Raw genomic sequence first — 27,650 nt, 5'->3', positions numbered from 1 at the left:
TTCCGCCCGAATGCAGCTGAGATAGGCTCCAACACCCCCCGTGACCCCAAAAGAGACAAGCGGTAGAAAATGGATGGATGGATGGATGGATGGATGGAATTCTTACTTCGCTGAAATTCTATTATACGGAACCAATTAACAGCGATAAACTAAGGATGACTGTACCTGCACAATCCAAGTACGATCCAACAAAATACAAGGCTCAGTTTTGCTTGACACTGAAAATATGTATTTTATATATAGAATATAGTAAAACAGGGATTCTTAACTTTTTGACCTGGGGGCCCAACCTTTCTACCACAGAGGGTGTCGGGCCCCACTCAAATATCAACACTGAATTAGTAATCTTACTCTTGATTTTAATAATTAAATAATTGTATCCAACCTACTTACATCTTACCACCTTGTCAAATGATAATAAATTATGTGTTAATCACAAAAAAATTATAATTTAACACATAAACCTTAGGCTTAGGTTTGGCTGATTAGAAATAATACATTCTAACCAAAATATGTTGCATAAGAAGTCATCAATCCTAAACTCAAATACTGTATATTACCAAATAGTAGCCCGGGCGTTTATTTCACAAAATCGATTTTGGAGACAGGCGTTTAAAAGAAGCAGGCGGTTATTTGCACAAGGCTTTTATCAGGATGCATCACTGATGATGTGTCCCAGTGCATCCAGGAGATGTATCTTTCCAGTTTCAGTCTGGTTAAGCCAGTGACTCCTAGGAAAGACTGGGTGGCAACCAAGAACAGTTTGGTCGACTACTGGAGAGACAGTTGGCAGCTCGGAAAGACGGCACCCGGGACAGTATGGGTTAGCACCCCAGCCTGTATCTTTCGTGAGAAAGAACCCAAATAAGCTACGGAAAACCCTACAGAGCAATACCCCCAGGAGATCCCGAGAGGGGGGGAAGATGAGATCTCCAATCGGACGGACCAAAGGTTAACGACCCCCGCAAACGAACTGACTACGAGTATGACATGTATCTGCGGCAAGCTGTGCAAAAATCAACGTGGCTTAAGAATCCATCAGGCCAGAATGAAATGTTTGGAGCGGGAGAGCGAGGTTCAACGCACAGGTCCTGGACCTGGTGAGACGCAGGAGGAGCCCGGACAGGAGACACCCCACAGATCCCAGTCCCTCCACGTACCAAAGTCTCTCAATCCCAGCAGAGTAGTTCCACAGCAGCGGATTAAATGGCCCCAAGCAAACAGACGGAGCGAGTGGCTGCAGTTTGATGAGGACGTGTCCAACATCATCCAAGCCACAGCCAAAGGAGATGTTGACAGCAGGCTTCAGGCAATGAGTACCATCATCGTCAGCTATGGCTCAGAAAGATTCGGACGAATGGAGAAGGGCAACACTGAGGCCACCCCCTACACCATGAACCGCAGGGCCACTAAGATACACCAACTGTGCCAGGAGCTTCGAACCCTCAGGAAACAGTTCAAGAGAGCTGCTGAGGAGGACAAACAACCTTTAGAAGAGCTGCGCAACATCCTGCGGAAGAAGTTGACAACTCTCCGCAGAGCAGAGTGGCATAGGAGGCGTGGAAGAGAGAGAGCTAGGAAGCGAGCAGTCTTCATTGCCAACCCCTTTCGGTTTGCTAAACAGCTGCTCGGGGACAAGCGCAGTGGCCGGCTCGAGTGCCCAAGAGAGGAAGTGAATCGCTTCCTCCAGAATACCATGAGCGACCCACTGAGGGGACAAGATCTAGGACCCAACAGAGCGCTCATCAGCCCTGCGCCACCAACGGCAGAGTTCCAGTTGACAGAGCCCAGTTTGAAGGAGGTTGAAGAGGTTATCAATGCAGCCCACTCAGCATCTTCCTCGGGGCCCAGTGGTGTACCTTACCTCGTCTACAAGCGCTGTCCAGGGCTTCTCAAGCATCTGTGGAAGACCTTGAAGGTGATCTGGCGAAGGGGGAGAGTGGCCGACCAGTGGAGGTGTGCAGAGGGAGTTTGGATCCCCAAGGAGGAGGACTCGAAAAACATCAACCAGTTTCGGACTATATCACTTCTGAGTGTGGAAGGGAAGGTGTTCTTCAGCATCGTCTCCCGAAGACTGACCGAGTTTCTCCTCAAGAACAACTACATTGACACTTCAGTGCAGAAGGGGGGGATTCCTGGAGTTCCCGGCTGTCTGGAGCACAACGGTGTCGTCACACAGCCCATCAGAGAGGCCCATGAGAGCAGAGGGGAACTTGCTGTGTTGTGGTTGGACCTGACTAACGCCTATGGGTCCATCCCACACAAGCTAGTTGAGCTTGCGCTACACCGCCACCATGTTCCCAGCAAGATCAAAGACTTGATCCTGGATTATTACAATAACTTCAGGCTCCGGGTCACTTCTGGGTCAATAACCTCTGACTGGCATCGCCTGGAGAAGGGAATAATAACAGGATGCACCATCTTTGTTGTCCTTTTTACACTGGCGATGAATATGGTGGTAAAGTCTGCTGAGGTGGAATGCAGAGGGCCTCTATCCAGATCAGGTGTTCGACAGCCCCCCATTAGAGCCTATATGGATGACCTTACCATCACAACAACATCAGTACCAGGGAGCAGGTGGATCTTGCAGGGATTGGAGAGGCTCATTGGGTGGGCCAGAATGAGTTTCAAGCCCGCAAAGTCAAGGTCCATGGAGCTGAAGAAGGGGAAGGTGGTCAACAAATTCCAATTCACAATCTCAGGAACGGTCATTCCATCCATCACGGAGCAACCAGTCAAGAGCTTGGGAAAGCTCTTTGACTCCAGCCTGAAGGACTCTGCTGCTATCCAGAAGTCTACTGAAGAGCTTGGAGGGTGGCTCACCAAAGTAGACAAGTCTGGCCTACCTGGTAGATTCAAAGCCTGGATCTACCAGCACTCCATCCTTCCCAGTGTCCTGTGGCCTCTCCTTGTATATGCAGTCCCAGTAACAACAGTGGAATCATTTGAGAGGAAGATCAGCAGCTTTCTGCGGAAATGGCTGGGTCTCCCCCGCAGCCTCAACAGCGCTGCTCTGTACGGGACAAGCAACATCCTGCAGCTACCCTTCAGTGGGCTCACTGAAGAATTCAAGGTGGCACGCACAAGAGAAGCCCTACAGTACAGAGACTCCAGGGACTGCAAGGTGTCATCAGCTGGGATTGAAGTGAGGACAGGAAGGAAGTGGAAGGCAGAAAAGGCAGTGGAGTTGGCTGAGTCACGCCTTAGGCAGAAGGCACTGGTTGGGGCCATAGCAACAGGGAGAGCAGGCTTGGGCTACTTCCCAAAGACCCAAGTTGGCCAGGCCCGGGGCAAAGAAAGACGACATCTACTCCAGGAGGAGGTCCGAGCAGGCTTGGAGGAAGAGCGAGTGGGCAGGATAGTGGGACTCCGGCAACAGGGGGCATGGACAAGATGGGAGGGCACGTTGCAGCGCAAAGTCACCTGGTCAAACATCATGCAGGCAGACCTCCACCGCGTCCGGTTCCTCGTGGCAGCAGTCTATGATTCCCTCCCGAGCCCAGCAAACCTCCATGTTTGGGGGAAGAGTGAGACACCCTCCTGCTTCCTTTGCTCCGGAAGAGGCTGCTTGGAACATCTCCTCAGCAGTTGCCCAAAGTCTCTGGCTGATGGTCGCTATCGCTGGCGTCATGACCAGGTACTCAAAGCAGTTGCTGAGAGCATAGCCTCCGCCATTAGCACCAGCAAGCAACATCATGCGCCAAAGAAGGCAATCTCATTCATCAAAGCTGGAGAGAGACCTCGTGGACGTCAAAAAGACAACAACAGGACTCCTTCACACAGCAGCTGATTGGCAGCTACACGTTGACCTGGGAAAACAACTGAGGTTCCCCCAGCACATTGTAAAAACATCTCTACGGCCAGACATGATCATCATCTCAGAGGCTTCAAAACACCTCATCATGCTGGTACTAACAGTGCCTTGGGAGGAGCGGATTGAGGAAGCCAACGAAAGGAAATGTGCCAAGTACCAGGAGCTGGTGGAGGACTGCAGGGGCAGGGGCTGGAGGACTTTCTATGAGCCAATAGAAGTTGGCTGCCGTGGCTTTGCAGGACGCTCCCTCTGCAAAGTGCTTGGCCGATTGGGAGTCACAGGGGCGGCCAAAAGCAGGGCCATTCAATCCGCAAGTGAAGCGGCAGAGAAAGCCACGAGGTGGTTGTGGCTGAAAAAGGCAGATCCGTGGGTTGCTACTGGGACACAAGCAGGGACTTGATCACCCCGGCAGGGTCGCCTGGACGAGGGTGTATGATGTTGTGAGACCCGAAACACCCGATTAATCCAGGATACATCACTGATGATGTGTCCCAGTGCATCCAGGAGATGTATCTTTCAAGTTATTTATTTTTGCACCAGCCTGCACCAGGCCATTATTTGGTTACAATGGTTACTGTCCAGTATTTTTTTTTCGTACAAAAAACTTTAAATGTAAAAGCTATTGTAAACATACAAACAAAAAAACAAGAGATCAACATGAGGTAGGCTATCAAAAGACAAGAGATCAACATGAGGTAGTCTATCAAAAGACAAGAGATCAACATGAGGTAGGCTATCAAAAGACAAGACATCAACAAGGCCTCAACATGGCAGTAGTGCAACAATTGTCAAATAGAATACCAATACTACCCCGCGACCCCAAAGGGAATAAGCGGTAGAAAATGGATGGATGGAATACCAATACTAAAAATAAATAAACTTTTTAAATAATGCAGCCTACCGGGAAAAATAAAATTATGGTACCAAGTACTTAAGTATAAAACCCACCATCAAAACAGAACAATAATACTGTCACCTAAATAAAATAAAGGCTACAGTACTCCAAGTTTTAAATAAAGCAGCATACAGGAAAAATACAATTATGGTACCAAGTACTCTATAAAACCATCAAAACAATAATACTGCAGCAAACGCAACCCCAGTAGCATTTTAATCTAAATTATGCAAATAACAGCCCATGGGCGGCTATTTGGACATAAGCGGTTATTAAGAAGAGGCGGTTAATTCACAAAATGGGGTCAGACCCCGGGCGGCTATTAGGACATGAGCGGTTATTTGCTCAAGGGCGTTTATTTGGTAATATACGGTAACTGACGAAAAATAAATCACAACTTTACCCCTTCAGTCATATTTTTAGCACTTAAAAAACTTGTCTATGACTTTTGCTCCAGTCTTCTTCTGTTTGTTTGAAATTGTCATTACTGCCACAAGTGGTGGAGAAGTGTACTACACTGCTGCCCATACAAGCCCATCCATCCATTTCCTACCGCTTGTCCCTTTCGGGGTAGCGGGGGTGCTGGAGCCTATCTCAGCTGTATTCGGGCGGTAGGCGGGGTACACCCTATAGCAGGGGTCTCAAACTCAATTTACCTGGGGGCCACTGGATGCAGAAACTGGGTGAGGCTGGGCCGCAAGAAAAGATTTCTTAAAAAAATCTAACATGCACTTTTTAATGAATTTACCTTCTTTGAATGGCTTTCCCGCCCTAGCAACATACTTGCCTTTGGCGTCCTCTACAACCTGTCGTCGCGTCCGCTTTTTCACCATACAAACAGCGTGCCGGCCCAGACATATGTTGTATGAGGCTTCTGTAGACACACGTAAGTGACGGCAAGACATACTTGATCAACAGCCACACAGGTCACACTGAGGGCGGCCGTATGAACAACTTTATCACTGTTACAAATATGCGCCACACTGTGAACCCACACCAAACAAGAATGACAAACACATTTCGGGAGAACATTCGCACTCTAACACAACATAAACACAACAGAACAAATACCCAGAACACCTTGCAGCCCTAACTCGGGGGCCGGGGTTTGGTGTTAGCGGGGGGTTCTGGGTATTTGTTCTGTTGTGTTTATGTTGTGTTACGGTGCGGATGTTCTCCCGAAATGTGTTTGTCATTCTTGTTTGGTGTGGGTTCACAGTGTGGCGCATATTTGTAACAGTGTTAAAGTTGTTTATACGGCCACCCTCAGTGTGACCTGTATGGCTGTTGACCAAGTATGCCTTGCAGTCGCTTACGTGTGTCTACAGAAGCCAAATACAACATGTGACTGGGCTGGCACGCTGTTTGTACAGGCTGTAGGGGACGCTAAAGGCACACCCTTAATATTGTTATCTGCGTGAAAATCGGCAGAAATTCGGGAGAATGGTTGCCCCTGGAGATTTCTGGGAGGGGCACTGAAATTCGGGAGTACCCCGGAAAAATAGGGGGGTTTACAAGTATGACACTATCAAGTGCCATTCCTATAAAACTCGCGGGCCGCACTAACATTAAATTTTCATATTAAGGTGCGGGCCGCAAAATAACGTCTCACGGGCCGCATTTGGCCCGCGGGCCGCGTGTTTGAGACCCCTGCCCTACAGCCATTTTACAAAATTAAAACCAGTCTACAAAAAATATCAGAAATGTTGACTTTTTTCTATTAAATGAATGTGGACCGTCAATACTTTTTTTTTTAGGAACTGCTGTGCAAGCATAAATGATGAACGCTTTTGATGACGTCATGTCTCCATGTTTTCGTTATGCAGTAGATAGAAACAATTTGTTTCCATTGGAATCATCTTTTACAGGATTTTGAGATCCTGCCTCTCTGTTCTGACGTCATGACGACATAGTCTGAGCGAGGTGTGTCCCTCCTCTTCCTCCTTTGAGAAAGACACCGCTGGGGTTCGCTGTCACCACCACCACCACCACCACCATCTTCATCATCATCCTCGCCGCCACCATCACTACCAGCAGCAGCAGCAGCAGCACCGCCCTGTAGGAAGAGAGAGAAGAGAGAGAGAGAGAGAGCTTCAGACCCCCGCTCTCTTCCCCCGCACTCTCCCCCACCTAACAACAACCTCAGCCCCGCAGCGAGGCTCTCTCACAACGACCCCACCCCGCCCCCAAACCCCCCTCCGACAGAGGGGACGGAGCGAGAGGCACACTCGGAGTCACCGAGAGGGGAAAAAAAAGAACCGCTTCGGGAACCCCGGCATCAGCGTCGCCCTCAATCCGGGCCCTCATGCTGTAGCGGCGGCGCGCAGAAGGAGCGAGAGAGCCCACATCGCACTGAGTGAGACCGAGAGGGCCACAGGGCGGACCCGGGGAGACGACGCTTGTTCTTTCCGCTTGGCAGCATGGGATGTACGCTCAGCGCCGAGGAGCGCGCAGCTCTGGACCGGAGCAAGGCCATCGAGAAGAACCTGAAGGAGGACGGCGTGGTGGCGGCCAAGGACGTCAAGCTGCTCCTGCTCGGTGAGTTAAGACGCGGGCCAACACGCCCTATGGCCGCCTGGGGACTGCGTGGGGCGGTGGTGCTCTCCGTGGTACTGATTTCACCATGGCGGCCCTCTCTTCCTTGCAGGCGGGGGAGAGTCCGGCAAAAGCACCATCGTCAAACAGATGAAGTAAGTCTAATTATATTTCTGCTTATCCTTTTTTTTTTTTTTTTTTTTTACAGTTCATTTGTATTTATGCTAGATTCAAGTCTGACAGGCCCGAGATTGCACCGCCCACCCCCACCCCCACCCCCTCCTCCCTCGCGCTCGGTGAGCCGCCATGTTTCCAGAGGCCGAAGCCCGGAGCAGAGTGCCGGTGTGCCGGCGGCTCGACGAGTGAGGGCTCGCTCGGTGCTGTTCGCTCGGCGCGGTGCTGAAATCTTTTTTAATGCCTTGACGGTGCGAGTGTACGTGAGACCATTTGGGTGTTGTTCCTTCCTCTGGTGTGTGAGTGAGGTCAGCAAAGCTCCATTAGTGAATACCTCTGCTTTTAATCTTAATGGCTTTAAGTGCCCGATATCGGCGGGAGTACTTTGCCCATAAAGCGGATTTACATAGAAATATGGCTTGAAAACCGCTCAAAAGCGTCCCTAGGCTAAGCTAAATCACTCTTGGATGTTTTAAATCACTGTTGTCGTTCGCGCTAAACCTCTTAGTGAAGTTTCGAGATGTTTTCAGGATAAATCGCCGTCTATTGTATGTTTTCCATTGGGAATCTTCTCGTCAGCTCCACAGTGCATGTTTGCTCCCTCCCCCATTCCTACTTCTTCTTCCTTCACCTATCTACCCTTTCACAACTCTTTTTTCCATAACTACCCAGAATGCAACACACTTGGCCATGTTGTCTTTCCTGCATTTTCCCCTTGTTTGTTATAGACAAGCAGATGGTTGAATACTATACATGAATATAATTAGAGCAGTCAAAATTGACCAGTTAACTCAGGGGTGTCCAAAGTGCGGTCCAGGGGCAATTTGAGGCCTGCACTTTGATTTTTTTTTGGGGGGGGGGGAGCCTGCGACACATTCTAAAGCAGTGGTTCTTAACCTTGTTGGAGGTACCGAACCCCACCAGTTTCATATGCGCATTCACCGAACCCTTCTTTAGTGAAAAATAAAAAATGTTTTTTTCAAATTCAAGACAAAGTTATATGTTTTTGGTAACACTTATGGGGAACATATTCTAAGTTACAAAGACTTAATTTAGAGTTATTTGGTTTGGGTTCAGGGTTAGAATAAGGCCATGCCGAATAAGGCATTAATAAATGACTAGTTAAGAGCCAATATGTTACTATTTTGCAATATTTTCTCCTAAAATAATTACTTTTTCATGTAAAATTGTTACTTTTTAATGTAAAATGGTGACATTTGTCATATAAAATTCAGACTTTTATCACAACATTGCCAATTTTTTTGGTGTTTTTGTAAAATAGTGAAATTTTGTGAGTAAAATTATGACATTTGTCATAATTTTGCCAAGTGAAATTCCAATTATTATTATTATAATATTGCCCAACATTTTCAAGTTTTCTTATAAAATTGTACTTTTGTTGAGTAAAATTACGACTCTTCATAAAATTGCCAACATGTTAAGCTTTTCTTGTAAAATTGCGATTGTTATTGAGTAAAATTCCAACTTTTATGATAATATCGCACAAATGTTCTGTTTTTCTCGTAACATTTTGACTTGCGTTGAGTAAAATTACGACTTTTATTATAATACTGCCAAAATTTAAAGTTTTTCTTGTGAAATTCCAACTAATTTTTCACAACAAGCTTTTTTATATTTACATAGTATGTATATATTATTAATGTTGTAATTACAAATCTTTATATATCTAGAAAGGCTGGTCCTAAAGAGGGAGGCATTTTTCGGAGGTCTCAAGAAGGTAAAAAATACAATATGTTCCCCATACTAAAGTGTTACCATGTTTTTTTACTGGTGCACAAAATGAACCGTGCATGAACATCACCTTGTTCAAAGAACAAAACCAACACAGTGCATAAACTCACAACAAATTACACACCTGCAAATCAGTCTGACTTCTGCTGTTGCTGTATCCGTAATACGCCGATAGGGAGAAGTTTGTATTTACACAATGAGTTGGGTGTGTCTTGACCTCCGCCGAACCCCTGAGCCCGACTCACCGAACCCCTAGGGTTCGATCGAACCCAGGTTAAGAACCACTGTTCTAAAGCAAAGGTGTCAAGCTCGTTTTCATTGAGGGCCACATCGCAGAGGGTCGCTTGTAACAGTGAATAATATATGAATGTAAATGTATAAGGACTTGTCTGATTATATCATTACACAATTGAGTATGCATTTAATATTTTTCTTAGGCAGGTAGGTCGCCTGCAGGATTTAACCGGAAACATTTGCAGTGTTTTTTTCTTTATAGCATATTAATGTAAATGCCGCTGTTTTTTACGGTAAAAGTCTGGCAACTAAGCTGACAATTCTTTTTACGTAAAATATACCGCTGTTGTTTTTATGGTGTATTATCATATATAGAAAAAGAAGACGGCAGATTTTTTAACCTGCAGCTCAGTTGCCAGAATTTTACCATAAAAAACAGGTGTACTGTTTTCCCATTAAGGGTGATATGCTTTAAAAAGTACCATTAATTGTACGCAAAAGAATTGGCAGCTTAGGCGCCAGAATTTTACAGCGAACTCTGTCATTTTTACAGTCTACAATTTGATGCTTGCTTTAAAATTGTAAGTCAAGCAGATATTTTTTTTGGAATATATGATAATATATTGGTTGCATTATGAGATATTATTTAGATTTAAAGATTTGAATTGCATATACATTGCAGTGTTTTCTGTGAAAATGAAAAAAACAAATACATTTAGTAAAAAAAAAAGATAAAGTACTTTATTGACACATGGTATTTCCAGGCCTCCGTGGGCCACATAAAATTATGTGGTGCGCCGCATTTGACCCCCAAGCCTTGCTTTTGACACCTCTGTGTTAAAGACAAAAAAACCCCCACATCCTGGATGAAAATGTTACACAAAAAAATAAGAAAAAACAAGACTGGCCCAGTTCACCCCGAAAATTGGGACCTGAAAACCAAAATGGCCGATGATTTATACGGTCTTTGATGACTCCCATGCGTCCTGTTATGATCATGTCTACACATTTCTTGCATGATATGGTAAGTTTTTGGGTGTGCTAAAGCCTTCAAAAACATTTAGTTGGCGCTATGACAATAATATTAGTAAAGAATAATGATAGAAAGAATTGTTATACCTTAAGGGGGTTAGATTAGGCAAGACAAGTCAATTTTAGAGCACTAATCTCATGCAAGACCATTCAAAATGCTTTCAAATGTATACAATTACAAGAATGTCAATAACATAAAAAAAATGCAATCATTTAAAAAAATAAACATTAGTCTAAATGCTTTGTTATCTATAAGACAAAGTTAAGATGTGTTTTGTTCTGATAATTTAGCATATATTGACCTACATTGTACTGGTTTTAGCATCTTCAATGTACAACATGTATCAAAATGGCCCTCGCATCCTTAAATAATTCAGTATCCGGCACTCGCTGGAAGAAGTTTGGACACGCTTGAGTTAACTCATGTGATTAATCACAAAAAATATGGCATTAATCATGTACACAGTTGGATTAATCTGTGTTTTATCTTGACCGTACAAGCTCTTTTACCTGAACCGCTACACGGTCAGTGATCAGATCAGTGCATACGTCAGTACAAAAGTGAGGGAGGAGACTCTGACTTGTGTGTTTGCTGGCAAATGTCACTCCAAAATACATCCTGGAAGAACTTTAGATAAAACTGTTACCAATTTTTGTGCAAATAAATGATGTGCATTCAAGTAAAACATTTAAAAAACGTTCCTGGATGACATTCTAACAATAAAATTGCATTTATGTAAAAATATTGGGGTATTTTCTAATTTTAAATATGCACGCGTGTAATCACCTGTGATTAGTGCAAATTCCACAATGTGATTATTCTGATATAATAATATATTAAATGAGTGTTAATTTCCAAATGTGTTCTGTTATGGTTTTGATATATTTCCAACATGCATACAGTTAGAATATATTACATCACATATTTCCAGTTTTTCATTACAGCCTTTTCAAAAAGGAGTAGGAAGAAGCAGTGTATTTCTTCCTACCCCTTTTCCATTTCATAACAATTTCTTACACATTTGTTCGCGGTCCTCTGTGTTAAGTTATCAGAGGCACAAAGTTAGCCTCCTCGGATATGAATAATTGAATTGAAAAGAAAAAGGCCAACCCATTTGGGGGGCGATGCACTAACTTGAACGAGTCACTAGCAGCTGCAGATATGTCAGACAATTTCTATTTTTACACTTAAATGTGGTTGGTCAGTGACGTTCTCATCATTTGTGGATGCTGAAAAAGTGAAGAGCTTTTGAAAAGACAGATATAGGTGACCTTTTAGAAGAAAAGATGACTATTTGGGTGTAAAAATAGCCTGTTTGACTGCAGGCAGCCTTTGAAGGAGTATTTGGAAATAGATATTTTACATAAAGGTTGCTCCAAATACAAACAACACAAGGTTATTTGCAGCCCTCACTGTTTATTAATTCAATCTGCTTCTCTCTTATCCACTTCTCATCCATAATTACACAATTGCGCACACAGCCACTGCACAAAATTTTAGAAAGCTCCTCCTCCTCCTTTTTTCTCCCATGCAGGGAAACATTGAGCACAGTTGTCGGCAGTGTCTTTCGCATGTGTGACGTAGCACCTTGTGTGTGTGTGTGTGTGTGTGTGTGAACCCCAGGAACAAAGGAAGTGAGTGGCTTAAACACCATGTATTACAGGAAGTGATGAGTGCCATGCAGCATGTATATGCTCAAAGTGATGGTGATAGCCTTTAAAGAGTCCCAATTTGACTTAAAATGGAGCTTGCAGAGTGCAGTGCAGAGTGATGGATGAAGACTTCATTGCCAGGCATAAATTATACATGGCTTAAATATCACATAATCGTGCAGTTATGGATGGACGTAATGAGGGTCCACCACATTATAAAGGCTCGTCTTTTATGTTTGATGCGTGTGCTAGAAAGCGTAAATCACTTCCACAATATGCCAGGAGTTATCCCCATGAGGTCCAAAGAGAGGAAAAGAGGCCTGCAGGAACATATGGCAGAAGTGGACTTTTCCTTGTGTTAATGTCTGCGTACGCCTGCAGGATTATCCATGAAGATGGCTTCTCTGGGGATGACGTGAAGCAGTATAAGCCCGTGGTCTACAGCAACACCATCCAGAGCTTGGCAGCCATCCTCAGAGCCATGGACTCACTGGGAATCGAGTTTGGAGACAAGGATCGAAAAGTCAGTCGCCTCCATTTTGAAATGCTCCATCCAGGGGGTAAAATGTTATAGTGACAAAACCGAGACACCATTTTGTCTGAAATTTACATTGGAGTTGATCCCTTTGAGGTTGAACACCATACGTTTTGGTAAATGCTGGTCCGATTTAGAGAAAACGATCTGTTCCAGTGTCAAACCTTTAAAGTTACAGGCAGTGTTTTAAAGCTGCTGTGTGTCACAGATGGAGATAGAGGGCGCTCGCGTTCAAACGAGCCACACAGTCGTGCCCTCTTCCTGGTCATACCACGTAAGGTTCGCCACACCAATTCAAGAATCCAAGGAACTTTATTTTCATACCAGCCCACATGAGATGGCACATCATTTCCTACCTGGGGTCCCTGATTTAGCCCAATAAGTACCACAAGAACAATAGTATGCACATAACAATGCCAAAAGAATAGGACAGTGGTTCTCTTTTTTCACCAAGTAGCACCTCAGAAAAAACTTGGCTCTCCAAGTATCACCATAATAATCAACATTAAAATACAGTAGCGTAGTAGGCCTAAGTAAGTATTCATTAAAAACAAGGCATAGGTTTTATTTACCAAGTATGAATAATACTTTGTCCACTGTTTGAATAGTAACACTGTGTTTGAATATAGGAAAATAAAACACTGCACTTTAATCAAGGGATTTTTTTTCAGCGTACCACTAGACCGAGCCCGCGTACCTCTAGTGGTACACGTGCCACAGTTTGGAATGGGATATGAATAGAGTAGGTTATCAATCAAACATATTTATGTAGCCCTTAATCCCAAGGGTCTCAAAGGGCTTCACAAACTCACAACAACATCCCCTGATCTAAAACCACATGTGGGCAAAGATAAAACTCCAAAAAACCCCATCTGGGGAAAAAGAAGGGACCGCAGATGTAGGGATCGGCTGCAAGGGATGTTGAGTGGGTATAATTATTCCATCCATCCATTTTCTACCGCTTGTCCCTTTCGGGATTGTGGACCCTTGACAAGTCCCCACCTCATCCCAGGGCCAACACAGATAGACAATATTCACACACTAGGGCCAATTTAGTGTTGCCAATCAACCTATCCCCAGGTGCATGTCTTTGGAGGTGGGAGGAAGCCGGAGTACCCGGAGAGAACCCACGCAGTCACAGGGAGAACATGCAAACTCCACACAGAGAGACTTGGGATCGAACCCAGGACCTTCGTATTGTGAGGCACATGCACTAACCCCTGTTCCACCGTGCTACCCGCTATAATTATTGAAATGTTAAATGAATAGATGTTGTGGGAGTCCAGTCCATCGGGAAGCCAAAAGAGAGTCACTGGCTTACAGCCAGGTCAGCGACACAGACGTTAACAGCTGTGCATGGCAGAGTGATCAAGCCCAGGTCACAACTTGGGTCAGCTAGCCCCTCATTCAGACTGGAACTATATCAAATGCAGATTATTAAGAATAGACTATAAATCGAACAGAACACATGGAAAAATAGAATAAATGGTGATCTTGTGGTGCAAATAGAGTACCAACGATGACAGCAAACAAACGATAAATGAATGACGGATGATAATGTTATGTTACAAAAGCAGTGTTCTAAAAAGCGTATGATTCCACTCACTGGGTGAACAGGAATAGAACAACACTAACATCCATTTGAAATCTTTTCATCCTCGAAGATCTCTTTTGTGTACATGCACGCACGACCGCCTCTTTTTGTAACTGTGCTAAATATAGACTTGTATTAGTTGAATGTGTTCTTTTAAACCACTAATGTTAACACATGCTAGCACTTGGTGGTCTTTTTCCATGTTTTTTGGTTTGAAAACATGTCATTTTGAGCCAGTGACCAGTGGCGTCGAAGTGGATGTGTAATTGAGGATGTTGTCCCTGGGCCTCGAGCACAGAGTGGCTTTTGTGAAGATTGAAGATTGTTTTTTTTCTGTCGTTTGAATATGAAAGTTGTAAAGAAACGACCATGGCCGTGAAAATGTAATAATAAGGTTGCTTGAATCAGATGAAGAAAATTGAAGACTACCTACACCCCCTATTAAAAATGCAAAATGGTTTGTTCCACCTGGATAGCTGCAAACCCAGCAGCAAACATCATGGATCGATGGATGACAGACGTCATCCATCGATCCATTTTCTACCGTTTGTCCCTAGCTGAGATAGGCTCCAGTGACCCTCCACAGACGTCATAACGTCATCAAAGTTCCCCTTTAAGCATTCACACACAGCACCAACATTTTGAAACGAGGAGAAGATGATGGAAGAAATGTAAAAATATAATACATGTATTTGTGGCAACACAGGAGTTATGTACAAGTTCCACTTAACTGTTGTGTATTCAAGTGCCCTTGATTAAAGTTAGAAACAGAGCCATAATTAGGTTTAAAAGATGGGGGGAGACTTAACCCCCAGGAGGTGCACTAATATATACATAATAAAAAGGATTTGCTATTATGATTTGTATTAAACACTGATGATAATCCTATGTGTATCAGCTAATCTCTATTTTTCCACTCTGAAGTCATGAAAACTTAACAGAAAGTTAATAAAAGAAATTGACACGATTCTCATTTATTCAGATTCAAAATCAATGCATATATTTAAAAAATTGATTTTGAAAAACAATAAATATTTTGTTGTGCCATCTACCGCTTACTTGCTGCGAGTGTACGTCATATGTCAACAGGCAAAAGGAGCTTTTTTAACCTGTAGTGAAAAGGTTTTATTACCATTTTATACTGAATAGAATGTCGCGAGAATCATTTTGAATCGGGAATCGATTCTAATTGGAACTGTTAATTAGAAGTTAATGTAAGACTCATATACCTATTATTTCAGTTAATAATGACAGGTTATATGATGTTTTAAAAATCCTATTCTAGCCACTTTATATTGAATTTGTTGGCATTTTTTTGTAGAAAACAAACAACTCCCTTTTTTAAAAAAAACCTAAATTACTTAAAGGGGATTTATCTAGATATATGTTCTGGATATGTTAATCCTATCTTTAAAACGTCAACAATTAGGGTTTTACATGTGTTTTAAAAAGCTGGTTTCAACTAAATTCATGCAACGATTAGTTTTTTATTGCATGTGAACTAAGTGTATGACGGTGACGGTGGGTTTAAGGTAAAATGGGGCCCAGAATTTGATTCTACACCTCTGCTAGTGACATACAGCAGCTTTAAATACATTTCCTAAAAATCAGTTAACCGCTGTATATTAAACCTTAAAAGTGCATCTTCATGCTATTTAACCTTCTTAGCTGACATACACGTGTAAAAAGAAGTCAACCATCAAACAATAAATTGTGTACTCACCCTTCAGTTTGATGGTAGTGTTACATTTCAGGGAGTGGGGAAGGCAAGTCATCGTTTTTCTTACCTTTTCACTGGTAGCCTTCTTTTATGACATCGTGAAAAAGCCAAACAAAAAGCAAAGCCTGCTTAGTTTAGTTTAGTCCATACTGAGAAGTATTAAATATGAAAATCCTCGTGTTTTTTCAGGCGGATGCCAAGCTGGTGTGCGATGTTGTGAGTCGCATGGAGGACACAGAACCGTACTCTGCCGAGCTCCTCAGCGCCATGAAGCGTGTTTGGGCCGACGCCGGGACTCAGGAGTGCTTCAACCGGGCCCGTGAATACCAGCTCAACGACTCGGCCCAATAGTGAGTCAAAGCTAGATGCGTTCATAATGTTCTTGTCCAGGCCTATCCACCTCCTTGATCCTTGTCGTCCTCGTCAGCTACCTGGACAGTTTAGACCGGATCGGGGCAGCAGACTACCAGCCCACAGAGCAGGACATCCTGAGAACTCGAGTGAAGACCACCGGCATTGTGGAAACTCATTTCACCTTTAAAAACCTTCATTTCAGGTAGCCCTTGCTGTCATTTTATGCATTGTCAGCAATCTAGCTTCGTATCTCAAATTGACCCTTGTCTTTCTTTCTCCAGGCTCTTTGATGTTGGCGGTCAGAGGTCAGAGAGGAAGAAGTGGATCCACTGCTTTGAGGACGTGACCGCCATCATCTTCTGTGTGGCTCTGAGCGGTTATGACCAGGTGCTCCACGAGGACGAGACAACTGTAAGTTTGACTGTAACAAAAACACTGATAACAAACATAATAATCCAAGAAAAGGAACAATCGTTAAAAGCAGTGAGCTTTGATAAAGTGATTAATTAAAAAATATCTTAAAATTACACATTATTTTATACATTATTATGCTGTCAGTTCCCACTGTTAGTACATATCTTGTCTTACAGCTATCGTTACACACACGTAACTTTGTTATGGTTAAAATTCTATTAATATTAGCCATTTAACTGTAGATTTTTTTTATACAACAAACATTCACACCTTGCAACATTGAAATTAAGAAAAACATTTACAAATGACAGAAAAGTAAAATAAAGATAAAACAACCCAGAGTGTAATGCATAACAGTGCTACAAAGACAGATAACTTCATTTTACTTCATAGGTCATTTGTTCCCTTCTGTCATCAAGATCAAGTATTTATTTATAATCATTTAAAAGAATATTCAACATTTGAAAAAGTATTTTGTACTTGAGTCAAGTCAAATAAAAATAAAAAAAGTTTTTAGAACCCCATATATCAAATGGTGTCCCTGATCCATTCTGGGGGTCATATGTGGCCCACAGCTTGTCTTGTTGCCTTGATACATATTTTTTAAAAAGGTCCTGCATTAGAACATAGAGAAAAGGTGCCACACTCAAATGAAAAACAAATGTAGGACAAAAAGGAAATGCTGAATATTATAAAATATTCCATCCATCCATCCATTTTCTACAGCTTATCCCTTTCGGGGTCATTAATAGTAATACCTATTTACTTTGTGCTCTATAAGATAAAGATGTACATGTATGTTTTTGTTGTTGTACAAACCCTGTTTCCATATGAGTTGGGAAATTGTGTTAGATGTAAATATAAACGGAAATTTGCAAATCATTTTCAACCCATATTCAGTTGAATATGCTACAAAGACAACATATTTGATGTTCAAACTGATAAACTTTTTTTTGTTGTTGCAAATAATCATTAACTTTAGAATTTGATGCCAGCAACATGTGACAAAGAAGTTGGGAAAGGTGGCAATAAATACTGATAAAGTTGAGGAATGCTCATCAAACACTTTTTGGAACATCCCACAGGTGAACAGGCAAATTGGGAACAGGTAGGTGCCATGATTGGGTATAAAAGTAGATTCCATGAAATGCTCAGTCATTCACAAACAAGGATGGGGCGAGGGTCACCACTTTGTCAACAAATGCGTGAGCAAATTGTTGAACAGTTTAAGAAAAACCTTTCTCAGTCAGCTATTGCAAGGAATTTAGGGATTTAACCATCTACGGTCCGTAATATCATCAAAGGGTTCAGAGAATCTGGAGAAATCACTGCACGTAAGCAGCTAAGCCCGTGATCAACAAGCGACATCAGTGTGTAAAGGATATCACCACATGGGCTCAGGAACACTTCAGAAACCCACTGTCAGTAACTACAGTTGGTCGCTACATCTGTAAGTGCAAGTTAAAACTCTCCTATGCCAGGCGAAAACCGTTTATCAACAACACCCAGAAACGCCGTCGGCTTCGCTGGGCCTGAGCTCAGCTAAGATGGACTGATACAAAGTGGAAAAGCGTTCTGTGGTCTGACGAGTCCACATTTCAAATTGTTTTTGGAAACTGTGGACGTCGTGTCCTCTGGACCAAAGAGGAAAAGAACCATCCAGATTGTTATAGCTGCAAAGTTGAAAAGCCAGCATCTGTGATGGTATGGGGGTGTATTAGTGCCCAAGCCATGGGTAACTTACACATCTGTGAAGGCGCCATTAATGCTGAAAGGTACATACAGGTTTTGGAGCAACATATGTTGCCATCCAAGCAACGTTACCATGGACGCCCCTGCTTATTTCAGCAAGACAATGCCAAGCCACGTGTTACATCAACGTGGCTTCATAGTAAAAGAGTGCGGGTACTAGACTGGCCTGCCTGTAGTCCAGATCTGTCTCCCATTTAAAATGTGTGGCGCATTATGAAGCCTAAAATACAACGGAGACCCCCGGACTGTTGAACAACTTAAGCTGTACATCAAGCAAGAATGGGAAAGAATTCCACCTGAGAAGCTTAAAAAATGTGTCTCCTTAGTTCCCAAATGTTATTGAGTGTTGATAAAAGGAAAGGCCATGTAACACAGTGGTGAACATGCCCTTTCCCAACTACTTTGGCACGTGTTGCAGCCATGAAATTCTAAGTTAATTATTATTTGCAAAAAAATAATAAAGTTTATGAGTTTGAACATCAAATATCTTGTTTTTGTAGTGCATTCAATTGAATATGGGTTGAAAAGGATTTGCAAATCATTGTATTCCGTTTATATTTACATCTAACACAATTTCCCAACTCATATGGAAACGGGGTTTGTATTTACTGATGTACATTGGATTGGTTTTAGCACGTTTAATAACAAAAACATGTTTTTATATTTTTGTTTGGACATCTTAGACACAACAAACTGGTTTTAATTTTAAAGTCGTACTCTAAAAAGACCTAAACCTACACTGATACAATATTACATCCATTAGTAGGGACGGGGATTTTACAAGAACTCACAATTCGGCGACAATTCTTTTGGTGACGGTTTGTTTCTGAATCGATTGTCGATTCAACACAATTCTCGTTTCAAACTAATTCTCATGATATATTACTTGTTACAAAAACTTTTCAAAACAGGTTACAAAAGCCCATCTTGGCTGCTGGTGTATGAAATTAAGACAGCCTAACAAATGTTAATGTAAAAATTGATTATTTAAAAAAAAGAAAACATTTATTTTTGAAATGATGAATCGATTTAGAATCGGAATAAACAAGATTCGCGATTCGGATGTAAATAATTTTTTTTAAGCTGCCCTACCAAGTAAGCTTAAAGTGAAACAATAAGTTGTTTTGGTGTCTTCCTGCGTCAGAACCGCATGCACGAATCCCTCATGCTGTTTGACTCCATCTGCAACAACAAGTTCTTCATAGACACCTCCATCATCCTCTTCCTCAACAAGAAGGATCTCTTTGCAGAGAAGATCAAGAAGTCGCCGCTGACGATCTGTTTCCCCGAATACACAGGTTAGTCTTGTCCGTACTCCCTAATGGGTCCTTGAACGCAACAACGCTCATCCCTCTGTTGGCCTTGCAGGTGCTAACACTTACGACGACGCTACCGCATACATTCAGGTTCAGTTTGAGAGTAAGAACCGCTCGCCCAACAAGGAGATCTACTGTCACCTGACCTGTGCCACGGACACAGGGAACATCCAGGTAGTGTTTGATGCCGTCACTGACATCATTATTGCAAACAACCTGAGAGGGTGCGGCTTATACTGAGCACAGCTGTTGTCATGGAGAGTGTGAGGTGTTAATGATCATTTTCATGATACTTAAAAACACAAAATTATGTAATTCTACACGTCCGAATGGACCCAAAGAGCTGCCGCCAGACATCACGTTGGATTCATGTCATGATTTCTCCCCCCTCCTCTTATCATTTCAATACACAATCCTTGTTTTGTCTTTTTAATCTGATTTATTGATGATCATAAATAAACAATTGGGAGAGGTCAGGAGCGCTGGCACCAGGGTGGTATTTACTGGGCGCCTTCTTTGGAGAAAAATGCAGTGCAAAAATTCCTCTGTTTGGCTTCTATGTGCAAGCCATGAGCCTGTGGTACTCGTGCTGCGTGATGATAGTGATGAGGATAATGTTTGAACTTTAAAAGGGCACAAAACGCTCCTTCTCGGTCACACACATGACCGAGTAGCCTTAGGCATGTTAGTTCTGCTCCTTTTTCTCTTCTATTTACTAAGACGTCACAAGAGAGTATTGAGTGTCGAGTGCGAGGGATAACCAATCATGTTACACGAAAAGGAGGGGGGAGAAAAACTAAAGCAGTCATATCGGTGCCAACCATCTGAAAACAGATTAGGATTATAGAAGGATAACTTTTATCACACAACTTCTTACTGATTGAAGCCCCTCCTCCTACCCTTTTACCACACCTTTCGATTCCTAAAAAGGAAGAGGAGGCCTCTGGTACCGTCTTGTACCCCTTAATGTGAATCTGTTTAGGCATAGAACACTGCACAAGAAGATCATTAGAGGCAGCCTCTGTCAGGGGGAGATTGCTTTATTGTATTCTAAGCCTTGCTCCTGACAGGTCAAAACAGTATCCCCCCCCATCTGCCATCTTTCCCTTTTCACAGAGAAAAAGTACAGCTCTCTATTTCCCCCTTTGCACCCTAAAATCCACCTCCCCGCTCCTCTCACGTCAACCATCCTCACCTTAAAAGCACCGTATTGTATATATATATATTACGATTATACCAGATTTTTTTTACTGTGAATGTTTTTGTGCTGCACCCCCCAACCCCCATCTTATTCTGTAGTTCTTTGGTTGCTCTCATGTGGAATGTTTGTGCTGAGCCAATCGAATGTTGTGTTTACATTAAAGCTACACTTTTCCTAACTATTCCTGTGTTGATGCTTTCAATAGGATTCAGGTCAGGTGTGGCAATATGAGAATGGAGTACTTTTAATGCTGCATTGTGTGTCATTGCGCAAGCATGTTCCCAAGAGATTGGGAGCAGCTTTTGCGTGGCTGCACTCACTGGCGAAACACTTTATCCAATCAGGATGAATGTAGAGAAAACGCGGCGAGAGCGTGTCTCGATTTATTAGGTTAAAAGTGTTTCATCCTGGCAGACGAGCAGCCATTCCTTTATTGAATGATGAGGCGGGATCAGCTGTCTGACCTGCTTCTGTCACGTTAATAGCAGCCATGTTCATTACTGCTCTGCTCCTCTGTTGCCGAGTGTCCTCCTTTCTCACCGTTACACTTTACAAGGTCGGAACTCCCACAATTAAAGACCTCTTAATTACACATGCTCATCTTTAACAGCACTCACTTACATTTCGACATCTCCCGGGCGCAAAGATTTAATCGTCCACAGTTTGCTTGACCTGAGGCTGTCTCCGTTTCAAAAAACGAGGATCAAACCTGAATTGTCTTTTGTGACGTGCATCACAAGAGTAGGCGCAGGACGTCACAGTCGCAGCCTCTTGATGTCCTCACTTCTGAAGTCCACGCGCAGAGCGAGAACCTGACGCACCTCTGCTGGGGTCAAACGCCACGTCAGGGGGCCGGAGTTTGGTCCCCAATAGTCCAAGATCTCCGTTACCTGCAGCAAGTGATTAAAATCTTGTCTTAAAAAACTTGTCAAATTTTCTTTTTGACAGACAATATTTTTCCTATAAGAACAGCTGATAGGCAACACGTCGCAGTGATCAGGTGACCCTTCTGGAGAAGACAGCAGATGACAGTCGAAACATGTCAGATAAGAATTACATCCAGTATACCGAAAATATTGCCTGACATTAAGAAAAACTGCAAAGTATACAGTATGAATGAGGACGTAATGAACCTTTTTAAATCAACATGTCCTAAAAAGTCTAAAATACAATAATTTCAATTAATGATTGTACACTAACATATATTTAGTGTACATTATTCACTTCCTTTACTTAATTATTGCAGTGTTTTAGATTGAAGTCCTGTTCTGTTTAAGCACTCACAGATCAGGAGGGTGAATACCTTATTTGTTCAGCACACATTCTTTGCAATATACATGACTATTCCAGAGTTTCCCCTTGATTGCCAAGATACCTGTGGTGCTGGGGGCGTGCTTAGGGGGCGTGGGCACATTGACGTCCTCATATTATTTGCATAATTTGCTATGATGACATGATTTTCTTTAAAAAGGCTAAAAAAAAATGTAAACATACACTTAAAAACAAATCTGTGTTATCATTATTTAGTATTAACATATATATTCAATATTATATTGTTTTACTATATTTTGAATCGTTGCTGCTTATTGTACAATGCACTTTGTTGAGAATTTTTTAAGTGCCTAGAAGCTTTGTGACTTTTTCTTTATTAAAAATGACTCGCAACAAATCTAGCATCTTTTTCTGGTCTTATTATAGAAAGTACTTGTGTTTAGAGGCTCTACTTCTGTCCCTCCATGTGCCCGATGAAAAGCGAGCATGACGTCACACTTGCTTGGCACTGCTGCTCCAAAATTTTCATTTTGTAGATCCTTGTCCACAGGTATATCTGGGATATATTAAAGTACGTCCTCATCGCAGACATGCTGACTATGCCCCAGACAATCGCGTGCGTCTTGTTTACATCAAAACATCCGGTTTCGGCAGCGCTGTTTTTGGTGGTCAAAGTCTAATTTTGAAGGTTTGGCGGCTATGATTTTCACGTGGCGGGGCACCACATTCAGTTACATTAAGCATTAAGGGGAAATCATGTACTCTGTAAAATGAAAAGTTTGCTATTAATTCATTTCACTGAAATGTCCATGATATGGATTAGTCGTCTCTTGCTACACCGCACTTCAAATATCATCGCTTTACTACATGGTGGATTTAAAAAGCAAAAAAAACCCACTAAAGCATATTCTGCATAGTCTACATGTTTTTGGCCTAAATAAAGTTATATTTGTGTATTATATGTATTACAGTGCAGTATTTGTCTTATTTTCTATTATTTCACAGCGATGGATACACATATTTAGCAAGCGGGACTTCTGTTTCCGGGTTACGGGTCAACAAGGCTAAATATAACAGGTGGCGGTACTGTAGCGTCACCGCAAATATCAAGTTGACCAACTTTAGGCAGAAATCTTTTTGATGGACTTCAACTCCTGCCCCATCAATACCACATCTCCACATTGGTGAGACTTTGATGCGAGCGATTTTAAAACAACGGATGGGCGTAGCATTGGACAGTCGGCGCGGCACTTCAAGCTAACGACATTGCTATCAGCAGATGTCCTGCCAAAGTGGAGATGAACTCTTTTGATGCACTCTCATCAATAACACAACTTTGACATGAACAATGTGGAATGACAACACGAGACACGCATTGCTAACAAGACAGAATGCTAACAACACAGCTAATGATCGTAGCTGCGACTGTTGACCATGTTTTTGCAAAACAACTTACGCCTCTAGTTTCAACACATGGACAATCAGTTCTAACTTAGAGGGATTAACTAGGATGTGACAAAGTATTTCCACGTCGAAGCCATGTTGTAGTGGCCGGGTGACCGTCATAGCAATGACGCTTGGAGGATCCTCCAGGCTCCCGCTGAGTGCTGTACTCGACAGTAGAACACACTGAAGGCTACAATATTGGGGGAAACGAGTGTAAAGGTGACTATGTGGCTGTTCTTTCATGTTTTGAGGGCTCTGATGATGTTAAGAAAACATATTTAGAAGGTCGTAAACAGTACCAAATAACTGCGAAAAAGAAGTGTATATGCAATATGTAAAAACAAAGATTAATGCTATGCATTGTGTTATTTGGTACAGCTGATACAAGTATGTTCAAAATAACCTTCCAAAAATGATTTTGTGGACCATACCTGAGTTTTATGCTCACGTCACCATCAGTCTGTTCTCCTATTGTAAATCAACTTTGCCTAACATACACCAAGTTAGCTTAGCAGGTTTCAGAAAAAGGCTATTCTTTATTTTTCTCAAGATGCTTTGCCTCTAAATAGACGCCGGCCTCACAATTTGAAAACCCCTGATTCAAACTATTAAGAAAGGGCATTAATTTAAAAATATGTTTATGATGTGGTTGAAGTTTGCACTACATCTGTGATAATCAAACTGTGGTACATGTACCACAAGTGGTACGCCAAATATTTGATTCTTCATTTAAGCAGTGTTTTATTTTCCTACAATCAAACACAGTGTTACTGTTCAAACTGTGTAACATTAGTGTCCAAAAATATTAGATATACCGTATTTTTCGGACTATAAGTCTCAGTTTTTTTTCATAGTTTGGCCGTGGGTGCGACTTATACTCAGGAGCGACTTATGTGTGATATTATTAACACATTACCGTAAAATATCAAATAATATTATTTAGCTCATTCACGTAAGAGACTAGACGTATAAGATTTCATCGGATTTAGCGATTAGGAGTGACAGATTGTTTTGTAAACGTATAGCATGTTCTATATGTTATAGTTATTTGAATGACTCTTACCATAATATGTTACGTTAACATACCAGGCACGTTCTCAGTTGGTTATTTATGCGTCAAATAACGTACACTTGTTCAGCTTGTTGTTCACTATTCTTTATTTATTTTAAATTGCCTTTCAAATGTCTATTCTTGGTGTTGGGTTTTATCTAATAAATTTCCCCCAAAAATGCGACTTATACTCCAGTGCGACTTATATATGTTTTTTCCTTCTTTATTATGCATTTTCGGCCGGTGCAACTTATACTCCGGAGCGACTTGTACTCCGAAAAATACGGTACTTGTTAAATAATACCTCTGCCTTGTTTTTATTGAATACGTAAGCCTGCTACGCGACTATATTTTAATGTTATTCATTATGGTGGTACTTGGAGAGCCAAGTGTTTTCTGAGGTGGTATTTGGTGAAAAAAGGTTGAGAATCACTGCACTATGTCATAGTAATACTAATACTTTGATGACTTAACTACTCTGTAGGAGTAAACTACAGAATACATTGAGTGTATTAGTATCAATAATAGCGACACTAAATTTGTAATTCCTTGACTTAGTCAGTCTAAGTGAACTTTATTCTTATTAGATTGTGTAAGTTAACGATGGCGCTGATCCCATAGCATGTCAATGGTGACATTTACTGTATGTACAATATCTCAAAAAGGTATAGAAATGAAAATCAGAAATAATAAAGATTTTCAGCTTTTTAGACAAAAATGGCTGTGACTAATTTTCAGTGGAGAGTAAATGTAAAGTTGAATAATTGAAATGGTTGACTGAATATGAGTGGTGTTTATGGTGTGTAAATATCAAGCTCCAATGGCAAATATGGTGATGTTGTAAAGAAAAATAGTGCATGATGGTAAATTACCCGCTCCAGGTTGAGGATGGTGGCCATTTGTGTGAGGCGAGCAAACTTGTCCCTGATGGTCCAGGTGGTCACAGTGGTGAGATAAGCCACGAGGGAACGAAGTTCTTTATCAAACTGCAGCCCACCAAGCTGCAACAACAGTAGTTATTCTTTTAGAGAATATTTTATACTCCTAAAAGTGCTGTAAGTTTTACCAGCCCCTTTCTCAGCTGCGTTCCATTTGTACTATCAATAAACACATTGTTAAAAATAGAGGGAGTATATCATCAGAATCCTTCCCTCCCCCTGATGGGACTTCATAAATTATTGCTGAATGCTTTTTCATCCTCTGCATGACAGCAATGAGGAGCTCACAGGGTGTGCTCGCTGCCACCTAATGGCTGAGCTCGGCTGCTCACCCTGTTGAAGGAGCACTTAAGCACCGTCTTCTCCATCTCAATGGATATGAGGCTGGTCATCAGGCTGGTCAGCGTGTCGTAGATTACAGGTGAGAGAGCGGTCTTGTGATGAGACAGGCAGACATTAGTAAAAAAAAAAACACATTTATTTATTGAAGTTTAAATGGTGTAGACACCTTGAACTCCGCCATCAGCTGCTCCAAGTTAACAATGAGCTGCTGCACCCAGGGGTCGTTTGCTTCGTAATCATTAAATTCCTCCTGTAAGGATCAACGGTAGTTAAGAGCATGTCTATGAAAATGTAATGTGACATTTGTGAGGGAATATGTCACCTCCTCTATGTTATGTGAGATGGACAAGAAGCAGCTGATCCAGGGTTTGACTTGAGGCTTTATGGCTGTTGTGTTCAACTCAGTCAGGCCCTCCTGCAAGTGCAAAGACAGCATGTAAAAACCTTGTACCAAAGACTAAGTGTATACAAGGGCGTAGCACCAAAATCTGGGCCCCCATACACAAGACTATTAAAATACCACCCTAAATACAAAAGTCGCTGCCCCATACACACACTTGGTATGTCTACATGAAACAAAAAACTCATTATTGCATGAATTTGGTGGAAGACAGGTTGGAAAAATCTTGATTAAGTTTTTATGGAAGTAGAATTGTCTCACATCAACTTATATATATATATATATATATCAATATGATATTAATACATATGCAATGCATATATTAATAAATATACAAATACAAATCAGAATCAGAATCAGAATAGTTTTATTGCCATTGTTTGAGAACGGGTTCACAAACTAGGAATTTTTCTTGGTGCAAACGTGAGTCATAAAACACATATAACACATATTTGGTAATAAAAAGAGCTGTAACTGAGCTATCAGATAGACTTAGAAGGAATTCAAGGAATTCAAGGAGCTGCTGTTAGGAGTTATTGTTCATTTGCCTGATGGCCGAGGGGAAAAAACTGTTCAGGTGGCGGGAGGTGTGGGTCTGGATGGATCGTAGTCTCCTGCCTGAGGGGAGAGGGGAGAATAGTGTGTGTCCAGGGTGAGAAGAGTCAGCTGTGATCCGACCCACACGCCTCCTGGTCCTGGAGGAGAACAAGTCCTGGAGGGATGGGAGCTTGCAGCCAATCACCTTCTCAGCAGCACGTACAATGCGCTGCAGTCTATTCTTATCCTGGACTGTGGCGCCGGGGAACCACACTGTGATGGAGGAGGTCAGGATGGACTCTATGATGGCTGAGTAAAACTGCACCAGCATCTCGGTCGGCACCTTAAGTTTCCTCAGCTGCCGCAGGAAGTACATCCTCTGCTGGGTCTTCTTGATGAGGGAGCTGATGGTCAGCTCCCACTTGAGGTCCTGGGTGATGGTGGTGCCCAAGAAACGGAAGGAGTCCACAATGGGGACGGGGGTGGGAGAGTCAATCAGGGTGAGGGGGGATGGTGGGGCTGTGACTTTCCTGGAGTCCATGATCATCTCCACTGTTTTCTGGGCGTTCAGCTCCAGGTTGTTGAGGCTGCACCAGGACGTCAGCCGGTCCACCTCTCTCCTGTAGGCAGACTCATCGCCATTCGAGAAGAGCCCGATGAGGGTGGTGTCATCCGCAAACTTGAGCAGT

The 27,650-nt window shown here is 42.3% G+C and overlaps 2 protein-coding genes and 1 pseudogene across 2 annotated transcripts in view; 2 read left to right on the top strand and 1 right to left on the bottom strand.

The window, feature by feature from the left end:
- The first annotated feature begins 1,312 nt into the window (after positions 1-1,312).
- On the top strand, positions 1,313-7,069 carry LOC133642025 (uncharacterized; annotated as a pseudogene).
- On the top strand, positions 6,793-21,171 carry gnao1b (guanine nucleotide binding protein (G protein), alpha activating activity polypeptide O, b). The gene is made up of 8 exons (XM_062027435.1): positions 6,793-7,247; positions 7,357-7,399; positions 12,471-12,612; positions 16,128-16,288; positions 16,366-16,494; positions 16,574-16,703; positions 19,603-19,756; positions 19,827-21,171. The coding sequence occupies exons 1-8, from the start codon at positions 7,130-7,132 to the stop codon at positions 20,012-20,014; spliced, it is 1,065 nt and encodes a 354-aa protein (XP_061883419.1). The 5' UTR covers positions 6,793-7,129; the 3' UTR covers positions 20,015-21,171.
- The window catches only part of cog4 (component of oligomeric golgi complex 4), a 26,340-nt gene continuing 18,916 nt past the window's right edge, over positions 20,227-27,650 (bottom strand). The window contains exons 15-19 of the mRNA XM_062027434.1: positions 26,347-26,439; positions 26,191-26,274; positions 26,015-26,116; positions 25,617-25,745; positions 20,227-21,865 (exon numbers count right to left, since the gene is read on the bottom strand). Of these exons, the coding sequence (XP_061883418.1) occupies positions 21,731-21,865; positions 25,617-25,745; positions 26,015-26,116; positions 26,191-26,274; positions 26,347-26,439 (543 nt within the window). The 3' untranslated portion in view covers positions 20,227-21,730. The remainder of the gene's footprint in view (positions 21,866-25,616; positions 25,746-26,014; positions 26,117-26,190; positions 26,275-26,346; positions 26,440-27,650) is intronic.

This window comes from Entelurus aequoreus, linkage group LG02, assembly GCF_033978785.1.
Source record: "Entelurus aequoreus isolate RoL-2023_Sb linkage group LG02, RoL_Eaeq_v1.1, whole genome shotgun sequence".
Taxonomy (NCBI): domain Eukaryota; kingdom Metazoa; phylum Chordata; class Actinopteri; order Syngnathiformes; family Syngnathidae; genus Entelurus; species Entelurus aequoreus.
Note: the sequence above shows the minus strand (reverse complement) of the source record. Positions and strands in the feature narration are given on the sequence as shown.